At 34.6% G+C, this 11137-nt stretch overlaps 1 protein-coding gene across 1 annotated transcript; it reads right to left on the bottom strand.

Annotated features, from left to right (window-relative positions):
* Window positions 1-315: 315 nt before the first annotated feature.
* Window positions 316-1094, bottom strand: LOC145039356 (uncharacterized). The gene has a single exon (XM_078987426.1). It carries the CDS (start codon window positions 980-982, stop codon window positions 458-460), a length of 525 nt encoding a protein of 174 aa, XP_078843552.1. The 5' UTR covers window positions 983-1094; the 3' UTR covers window positions 316-457.
* Between the last annotated feature and the right edge of the window lie 10043 nt (window positions 1095-11137).

Raw genomic sequence — 11137 nt, 5'->3', positions numbered from 1 at the left:
AATTTCCAAAAAAAAATGGTGATGACATGTTGTCGGTTCGGCTGGAATATGTGCTTTTCTGGTTAGGTCGAGTCGGTTCCAGTTATTTTAAAAAAGCAGATGACATGTCGTCGGTATAGCAGAGATACTTGTAGTCGTTATGAAGTGAGAAGTTTGTTTATATTTTTACCTAATCCTTTAAAGAACATATATGTTTCATGAATATTTTATAAATGTTTAAAATTGAATCCTTATTAAGTTAGTGTCCATTAACCCAATTCAATAGCATTTAAAAAAAAAAAAAAAAAAACCATTTCTTACTCTATCAGGCAATAGTTACACAGTTCAACAATATTTTTTTTATAAAATATTCTTAGTGAACGAATGAATCATATTCAATAAATAAATAAATAAAGCAAAATATTCAAAATAAATAAAACATAAAAATTTATCTAATTTCTACTTCTCATCACATGACTTAAACTTGGAACGGTGTTGCCCACCACTTAGAGTCGTCCTCCGCCTGTACCTTCCCGGTGGTCCGGTTTCCGTCAACAAAAGCATAATACCTTAAGAAGAAAGCAAGTGTCAAAACCAACCATTCCATAAAGAACATCAAAACACAGAGTCCACCGGCCATCTTCAATATCACCGCCGCATCGTCCTCCCTCACGTACGACTTCAACGCCGCTAAGAAATTCGAAGTCGTCGTGAAAATCAGTACAGATACAGATCCCTGGAAAATCGCGGTGAGGACAGCCGCCACCATGTGGGCTGCGTACCACTTGCTTGACCCGGCCGACACCGCGTTGCAGCCTGAAATGGCTCCGGCTATGGTGATGATGTGGAGGAGGACAAGCAGTCCGCCGGCGACGGAGGGGAGAAGGCGGAGGGAGAGTGTGAGGAAGATGCAACTGGAGGCTGCTCCCAGTAAGATGTAATTGCTGATGAGGAAGAGTTTGTGTGTCTTGTAGTGTGATTGAGCATCGCTTGAGAGACCCATTTGCTTAAACTTGTTGTCTGAGTTTTCCGGGGAGCTGTGGCGGTGTTGGTGGCGATGTAGTTACACTAGCGGTGATGGGAGGAGAAGTTAGATGGTATTGAATAGAAGGGTTTGGTGTGTGTGTGTATATACAGATACAAAACGCATTGACGACCGTTTGTTTGATAACGGCTAGTTGGAGAAATTACTTGCCCAACGGCTATGAAGACGTTTGCAATGTGATGCTTTTTCTGAAGAGAAAAATAAAGGGAAATTTACACATCAGCAAAATCAACTTTGAGGTTTGTTTAAAATTTAAATTGGTATCACAGTTTTATTTTTGTACGGTCCAACATTAAAATTAAAACCAAGACGGCGTATCTCACCACCATCGAAATGGATTCCGAAGAACATGGAAACCAAACATCTATGACAAAAACTTGACTTCGATTTAAGAGATGTTTACACCAGTGAGCAAGTAGTTCACGACGAAAACCCTAATTTGATACATGAAAGTTGTCGAAAACCCTAATTTGGTGTCGGTTCATAATGAATTTGCGATTGGAAAGTGTACCAGTGGAGGGGAATTGTGGATTCTAGGAATGGAGGAGATCGGGATGTGATCAAGGAAGAGTTTAAGAGCATTGGTGACATCCAACGGTGGTATTGTCGGAATCGGTGTTGGAATTGAGATTAGGATTAGAAAGGGTTGAAACGATTGCCTCTTTCTTCTTGATGATTCCACTTTTGGAATCGGTCACTATTTCTTTCATCATTCTCATATTCATTTACATTTTTTTTTCTTCATGCTTCTAGTTATATGTTGCTTATGCAATGATGTTTTTGTAGAGGCTTGCACTTGTATTTTCTAGCTACGTGATTTTATACATTTCGACTATGTGGGGTCCACTATCAAGTTACAACCCAGTGAGTCTGTAGCCATGGTGGATCTATCCTCTTTGCTTGGTTGTTTTTAATCCGGTGGTGAAGGGAAATGGAAGGTGGTTGTCAAGGTGATAGTAAGGGTGGAGTGGATGGTGGTGGTGGTGGAAGAAAATCAAATTATATATAAATAAAAATTATTTTTCATAATGGATATTTCTTTCATTCTAAAAACATATAGAAATATAATTTAAATTGTCACATCACCTAAGTAACTGGTTCTTTCTGTTGTAGCAGGTCACATAATGATATAATTAACAAGTACAACTTAATACTAATGGTCTATTGTGCAAAAATCAACGACCAATTCGAGACATTGAACGGAGTTTAGGAATGCCACCTTTGAAGACTTTGAACTTTCAAAATTTCTCAATAGTTAGAACCCCTGAGCAAAATGATGTTGTTGAAAGTAGAAACACGAATCTTATTGATGTTGGAAGTACTATGTTAGTTGAAGCTAATCTTCTCATCCAGTTTTAGGCTGAAGCAGTCAACACTGTCTATTATACACAAAATAGGTCAATTTTGGTAAAAAAAAAAGGCATAATACAACTTCCTTTGGGGTAATCAAACGTAGAACCCCCTAACATATCTTATTTTTAATATTTGGTTGTCCTTCATTCATCCTAAACTAGAGAGATCAACTAAAAAAGTTTCAAGCAAAAGCTAACAAAGAAATTTTCATGGGATAGTCTTCAATCTCAAAATCATTCAGAGTCTACAACATTAAAAGAAAGATTGTTGAAGAATCAATCCATATATATCAAGTTCAATGAAGATTCTCTTTCAAAGCCATCCACTGATGAAAAGCAAAGTCAATTTTGTATGTACCAATTCAATCCCTCTCTTCCACTAATTAAACTATCAATAACAGTTGTTATTCTTGCACCTCTCCCAACATATCTCTATTGTTTGTTTAAAATAGTTAACAATCAACTGTTAACTTTTCAGACTCTACAACTTATCCAAATTATGTTGTAAATGATGAGTCTCCTAATCCTGCATGTTTGGACATAATCACTGATAACTCCTAAATAAATCATACCACTGATTGTGCTTTCGCTCCACTTATTCTCAGGGATTATACCACATTTCAAATCATTTTTGACTTATCCATGTCAAGACTAGAAATTAGGTATCCATTACTATCTTCATGTTAACTTTGTTTCTCTTATAGAACCCAAGAAGACAACATATGTACCGAAGGACCCTGATTGGATCAAGTCTATGGAATTTGAGTTGCCTAAATTTAAAAGACACGAAGTTCATAATTTGGTTCCAAGGCCCGCAAACAAACCTGTTGTTGGAACTCATTGGGTGTACAAAAATAAGCTAGATGAGAATGGAATCATCACCACGAAGAAATCTATATTGTTTGATCAAGGATTCACTCATCTGGAAGGATTAGACTATGATGAAACCTTTGGTCCAGTTGCATTTCTCCATGGTCATCTTCAGGAGGAAGTGTTTCTAAAACAACCTCCATGTTTTGATCTAGAAGACTACCTTGATCATGTGATGGTATGACACGTTTGTCTAGCTACTTAGTTGAATATGGTTACAAGGGGGGGGGGGGGCAATTGATAACCCACTGTTTTTTTAAAAGGAATGGTACATATTTGATCCTTGCTCAAATTTATGTTGAGGGCATAATATTTGGATCTAACAATGAGAGGTTATGTGAAGATTTTGGTAGTATAATGGTTAGCAAGTTTGAAATGAGCATAATTAGTGGTGACTTTCTTGCTTGGATGTCAGGTGAAGTAAACTTCTCAAAGGATATTCATCAATCAAAGCAAGTTCATAATTAGTCTTCTAAAGTATTCCGTTTAAGACTATAAGCCGACTAAGACTTCCATGTCAACCTCTGATAAGATATGGACTGACACTGATGATAAAACTGTTAATCCTTCCTTATAATTTGATTGGTCCTCTATTATATCTAACAGTTAGCAAGATTGTGTAACATCCATAAATTTTACGCCAAATTTAAACTTTTTCAATCATAAATAAAATTAAACAGCGTTTGTTTACAAAAATGTTTTCAAATCAATATCCATCAGAAGGATGAGGAGCGGTACGGTCACGCCTTCGGCTTGTCATGATCTCCTGAAGTACCTGAAACAACAAACTGAAAATTGTAAGCCCGAGGGCTTAGTGAGCTACCCCCAAAATACCAATACCACACTGACAATAACATATAAGTAATAATCAATCAATCAACATGCATATTGGGCCATCGGCCTGACTGGACCGCCCTACCGGGCCTACAGTCTACCTGGATCTATCCCGAGCCTTCGGCATGACTGGTCCGCTACGTGGGCCTACAGTCTCCCCGGACCGCTCATAGGGTATGTTGGCCTTCATCATAAAGCAGGACCGCCTCAAACCAACCAACAAGCAAATAACCATGTGCACATAACTATCATATACTGGCATATACAAACATCAAACATATCTATCTCACTGGTCATCAATCATATAATTCTCCTATAACTAGAGTATCGACCTAGCAGGTCACTAACATACCAATCCCTATGGATCATAAGAGCATAACATACTGTCTCCCTAATTCTGATCTAACAGATCATAACCCCATGCAGCATACCATAACAATAACAACTAAAGGGTCGGCCTTGGTGCCGTAGACCCTATCGATATAGTGAGGATAACTCACCTCGCAGATGTTGACTCGGAAGGTAAACTCCAACTCTCGTATCACTTGAAACAAGCTCCACCACCTATTATCATAGTACAATATACTCGTAAGTCCTTAACCTTATAAGGTACTCCATAACCCACTAGTCAACCCCTGATCAAATTCAAAGTCCTCAATCAAGGTCAACAGTCCATGTTGACCTCGACTCGCCGAGTACCCTCGGCTACTCGCCGAGTACCCTCGGCTACTCGCCGAGTTCCTTGAAGCACATTCCAACTTGCCGAGTCATCAGGGTGAGTCGTCAAGTTCCTTCGTTTCTCGATCAAACTTTAAGGCCACCCATCGAGTTTCCCCTTTGCAACTCGACGGATACACACGCATACATATCCTGGAGAAAACTCATCCGACTCGCTGAGTTGTTCTTCAACTCGTCGCGTCTATGGCAATCATCATCGGACTCACCGAATTGTTCCTCCAACTCGTCGAGTTCATGGCCATCTTCATGTGACTCGCTGAGTCAACCTTGCGACTCTCCGAGTCCATTCAGTTCTTTTTCCATACAAACCTATTTTGAGCCATTCAGCGGCTCCAAATCACAGATCCAAGCTTCTAGGGCATGCTTTTCACATAAAGTTGCAAACTTTACGTGCATGCATAGCTACAAAGGTTCTTAATGTCCAATCTAAGCTCTTAATGGGGTCGTATGCCCAAGGAGGGCCTCATTCACGACCAACACAACAACTTTATAATTCTAAAACTTAAGGAGGGTCCAGATCTGAAGTTACAACTTTAGATCTAGCCCATAGCCCACCTTATCAACCTCAAAATCCATAAAAACCCTCAAAAACTCAACAAAAGGAAAAAGAGAAGTAAGGAGGCAAGTTGATACCTCCAATGGATGCTAGTTGAGGTAAATTCAGCTTCCCACACCTTCCTTGCTTCAATTCCTTTGCACTTCTAGCTTTTCTCTTCTAGCCAACCTTCTTTCCAAGCTTAAGACACACCAAAATGGAATACCACACGAATTAGGGTTTTAAGGAGCTCTCAAAGATTGCAAAGAGGCAAAAGGAGGCTGAGGCTCTTTTAAATAGGGGTGCAAACCCCGAGATTTAGGGTTTCATCTGCCAGCTCCTACTCACCGAGTCCCAATATGGACTCGTCGAGTAGGTCACCTAACACGCGATCCCACCCCGTTGCTACTCGATGAGTAGGGCAACCAATTCGTCGAGTAGAGCTTAACCCAATAAATATTATTTAAACAATACCTGAGAATCGGGGCGTTACAGATTGACATTATATCTAGAACCAATCTTTGTGTAAGATATCAAGCATCTCTAAAGGAATCTCATATAAGGGAATTCAAAAGAATTTTCAGATATCTAAAAGAAACTCCTAAACTAGGTCTTTGGTATCCTAAGGATTCTTGTTTTGATCATGTGGGATACAGTGACTCTGATTATGTAGATTGTACTTTAGACAGGAAAAGCTCATTTGGTGGTTGTTAAACGTTTAGAGGAAGACTTGTTAATTGTTAGGAATAAAGACGATATGAAGAATGCCGAATCTGAAGAATAATTATGAATCAATCATCATAAAGTTGAAGTAATCTAACAAAGGTTTAATATATTATTGATATGGATATAAATGTACAAAGAAACCCTTATTCAGGAAAAAGCTAACATCACAAACTAACCTAATGATTATTTATAGGCAAAATAAAACATTTAACAAAAATAAACAACCCTAAAAAGGCTTCCCTAAATAACCAAAAATGTCAAATCAGTTTCAATATTTCAAATACTCAACAATCTCCCCCTAGATGTTCAAAATTAATAAAGATCACGATTTTCAATCTTCTTGGCATTTATTCCTCTAAATTGTGAGACTCATCACTACATAGGGTCTTTAAAGTGATAGAAACAGATATCATCTTCCAAATAAGAACTCTCCATTAAATAATCAACACTCCCCTTTGAATCTTCAACAAATACCATGGAGAGAATCCGGAAAGTTAAGAAGAATCACCAACAACCTATGTTATCTCAAAGAGCAAGTCTGCATATAACCTACTATGTCACAAGGAGCAAGATTGCCAAAAAGGATCTTCAAAACCCGTCAGATTTGAACAAATGATGAAATAAATTATTTTTGAATTTTCACGATTTTTAGAAATGAAAAACAGAAAAACAACAAAAATTATTTTGTATTTTTCGGTTTTAAAGTTTAGACAAAAAGAATAGAATAAGAAACAATTATTAGAAGGGATTTGAAACAATTAGACCAAAGAAAAAGGATAAGAAATGAAAATATTTTGGATAGAAGGGGTAAAAATGGTTAAAAAGTAAAAACCCATTAGTTTGTGAAAAAAAAGGATAAGAAATGAAAATATTTCGGTTTTGCCAAATACGATTACGATTTCTATTCAGAAGGCTTCCATTTAAGCGAGACCCAACCATCAATTTCCGATACCTTCCAATTTTGCATTCGGATTTTAGAGGGAGCTGTAATTCCGACTGTAGTTTCATCCATTTAGAAAACAAATTCTTGATTTGATAATTCCGATTTTGAAGATGAACATTCGAACACTTCCAATTGAACAACCTATTTTTGTATTTCTGAATCCAATTCTGATTCGTGATTAACAAATTTCGATTGAAAAAGTAAGTCCGATTATATTTGGTTGTTTATTTCGAAACCATTTGTATAATTTCCGATTTCATTTATAAATCCAATTCCAGTTGTGATTGTTTCGGATTTTGAAGGTATAATTTCGATTTCAAAAATTCATTCCATAGAATTCCGATTAAGGATTGTTCCAATGCAGGTAACTTCCGAAACCGCTTTTATACTAAAGACCAACGATTATCTAATTCCGAATTTTTCAATTCCAATTTTGAACCATTCCAAAGATCGAAACTGTTCGAAAGATGAATAGTAAAATCGATTGCTTGAAAAAAAGATTTTGATGACAAGTATATGATTCTAGAACTCCGATTGATATTATCAATTCCGAAATTATTGTTCTGATTTTAGTTTCGGAAACCAGTGAGTAACTTTCGATAGCTTGAAACAAATTCAATCATTTTGACCATACTTCCGAAATTAAGCCTTTAATTTCAATGAAATGGGAGTTTTTACCCAAAATTTCAAAATTAACCCATTTTTGTCTCTCAATTCCGAATCTGACCATCCTTTTGCAGTACATTAACAGTTTCAGCCCACTTTTTACAGAGAATGTCAGTTTTATCCCCCTTTTGCAAAAATTGACAGTTTTCAGCCTTTTTTTTTTTTTTTTAAGAAAAAAAAATCACTTTTCAACCCTTTTATCAACTTTTTGGAAACCTTTATACAAATCAAACATGAAATTAGCTTTTTTGTACTATATTTGACAATTCCAACCATTAAAAAATGATTTCTTCAACAAAATTTCACATTTTAAAAAAAAACTTTTCTAAAACCTTTGGTATCAAAAACACTTGAAGAACATCTGAAGTCACTTTTTTCTCAGAAACTTGAAGAACTTCATGAACTTTATCAAGAACACCAAGAACATCTTTTTGAACATCATATTCTTTTATTTTTCTTTCTTTCTCTAATTGTTCTTCTTTTTCCGGTTCCAAATAATTTTTGATAATACGAAATTGTTCCAACACAGGCTCATTACCATCCAAAAATTTCACAATTCGTTTTTCTATATTATATAAATATGCATTTTATCAATCTTTCCATCTACTAAGAGATTATATAAATCAATGACACTTTGCGAAGGTTTTATTGGAACATATATAAGTTACAAACGATCTGTATTTGAAAGTCTACATTTCAGATTTGTAACTTTCATTCCTAGTTCTTTAATCAAAATTAACAACTTTGAAACTGATGAGTTCATCATATCGTCAACAAGAAATAGAAAATTCAAAGAGAGAAAATAAATCCGATAAGATTTATAGAGAGAGAAAACGGATCTAAGATGATTTCTAGAGAGAGAAAATGGATTTGAACACAAATATGAGAATAAAACACGTATTTTTTCTTCTATTTCTCTTCGAAAACACAAATCAAGAACAAATTAAGTGAAAGAATGTGTCGAAAATAACAGATCTAAATTGATTTTTGCAATAATGCAAGATATTTCACTTTTTCTTTTCAAAAAACTTACAAAACTTGAAGAACAAAGTGAGATTCATGAAAAAATTTCACCATATCTGATCGATTCTTGCAATAGTCGCTGAGATCTACAAGAACCCGCTCTAATGCCACTTGTTACGAATAAAGACGAGATGACGAATTCGGAATCTAGAGAACAATCATGATCAATCACCATAAAGTTGAAGTAATCTGACTAAGGTTTTATATATTATTGATATGGATATGAACGTACAAAGAAACCCTTTTTCAGGAAAAGCTTGCATCACAAGTTAACCTAATGATTATTTATAGGGAAAATAAAAAAATTAACAAAAAATATAAAACTCTTAAAAGGCTTCCCTAAATAATTAAAAAAATAATCAGTTTCAATATCTCAAATACTCAACATTAACTGGTTATGCAAAAAGAAACATCAGTGGCTTGCTCTACTGCTGAAACAAAGAATGTTTTTGTAGGTAGTTGGTGTGCTTAAGTTCTTTGGATTCAAAATAATTTGCTAGACTATGATCTCAAGTATACCAAAACTCCAATCTACTATGATAATATAAGTGTCATCTGATCACATAAACCCTATCCAAAACTCAAAGACAAAGTATACTATGATTAGACATCATTTCATTAGGGACATTGTTCAAATGGAAAATATTGACCTTATTTACATTCTTACTGACAACTAGTTTGCAGATCTTATCACGAAGATACATGATGAATAAAGGATTAAATTTCTTATTGGAGAAATGGAAATGATCTCCATGTAACTTGGTTTGTTTTCTTTTATTTCTAAATACTTGTTTTAGTACTTCAAATCTCTTTGTGTGTGTTCTCTTAAACTTATTTCCTTTTTCCTTCTAAGTTCAAAATAAATTGGAAAATGACGATAAGGTTTTGTCTAGTGTACTTGTCTTAAAATCCTTTTTTTGTTTGTGTCTATGTTACATATCTGTTTTTTTTTCTTCATAATTTCATAATTGTTTTGTCTTTCATTTAGTATACTTTCATATCTTTCAAATTATTTTGGAGCATTTTCTTTTCGTAAAACAAAAAAATGCAATAACAAAAATAAAGTTTTTATTCCATAATTGAAGAACTGTTACATATTTTGTCCCACTCTAGTATCTTTTCAGATACAACCAACATGTTTATTCTTCAGCACTCCATTCCTAATGGATTCTCAACCTCTCCTTTGTATATATGTGGAAATTATAATCATATCAAATTGGACAACATATTCACCATCCAACATACAAATTTATCTCCTTACACACCAGCCTTCAATTTGCCAACATCCATCAAATCCCTTATATCTAGATCCGCCTATATTACTGGAGGATTGGTGAGCAGCGGAAACGTACAGGGGTGGATGACTTCATGTTAAGTATCACAACAGATGCATTATAGTAATCAAAGTACAACAATCATTGTATTATAAAGTAAAAGTTTTACATGTGTGTTCAATCATTGTATATTGACACCAAAACAGATATATACAAAAGATAGAAAAACATGAGTCAGCACAACTCCTATCTTCTCAAAAATCCTGGGAAAGTACCTATCTACTAGTTCCCCGAGAATACAAGTATTTTTAAAAAGAGTATCAACATTTAAGTTGGCAAGTTCATCTGTTTTCTTTAAAATAGTAATTCTGTTTATTATTCCATAAAATCCAATATTTTCTAATATTACTGAAAAGTAGTTTTAATACCATAAAACCATTCTGTGTAAGTATTGTTGTACTATGAAATAGTGTAACATAGTTTTAATTCATAATAAAACTATAAGAAGACCGTTTTCCAATTTCTGTAATTGTACTCTTTAAAAACCTTGTAAGTATGAGTGTATCTAGCTCCACCAGTTGTAATTGTAAATTGTAATGTAATACTGTAAATCATATTATTCTAAAACAAGTACTTTTTATTTGTACTCCTTGGTTTAATTATTTATACACTAAACATATTGTTTAATATCTGTTTGTAAGTTATTATAACCTTACTAAGAATAGTTGGCCCGATATGACGCTTTAAAGGTATCGGAACTGTAATGACATTTGTGACTCGTAGGCATACCAACCTAACTTTAGCGAACAGTCTGAGTGCGAGATTACCAATCTCGTATAGATCTATACACATATGTCTCGCTCTCTGTCCGGAGATTCTGGTTATAATATTAGGACTTTAATAGTATTGCTTAAATGACAAGCAACTAAACAATGTCTCACAAAAACCATATTAATGCTTACGTGTATAATAATGAAAAGTTACCTTGTAATAGATAACCTATAAGCTTTTTTGATAAACTATATCTATTATAGTTTATATGTTTGTTTTCTGTAATGTAATCTAAACTTCGTAAAATAGTATGTTTGAATCATAAACTATACATATTATAGTTTATAATACTTTTCTCTGTATTGTAAGTTGAACTTGTAA

This window comes from Lactuca saligna, chromosome 1, assembly GCF_052625555.1.
Source record: "Lactuca saligna cultivar CGN05327 chromosome 1, ASM5262555v1, whole genome shotgun sequence".
NCBI lineage: Eukaryota > Viridiplantae > Streptophyta > Magnoliopsida > Asterales > Asteraceae > Lactuca > Lactuca saligna.
The sequence above is the reverse complement of the archived record's forward strand: the minus strand, read 5'-3'. Positions and strand labels throughout refer to the sequence as shown.

Excerpts from the sequence above, each read along its gene's own strand:
- LOC145039356 (XM_078987426.1), bottom strand. The coding sequence starts at position 982 with ATGGGTCTCTCAAGCGATGCTCAATCACACTACAAGACACACAAACTC.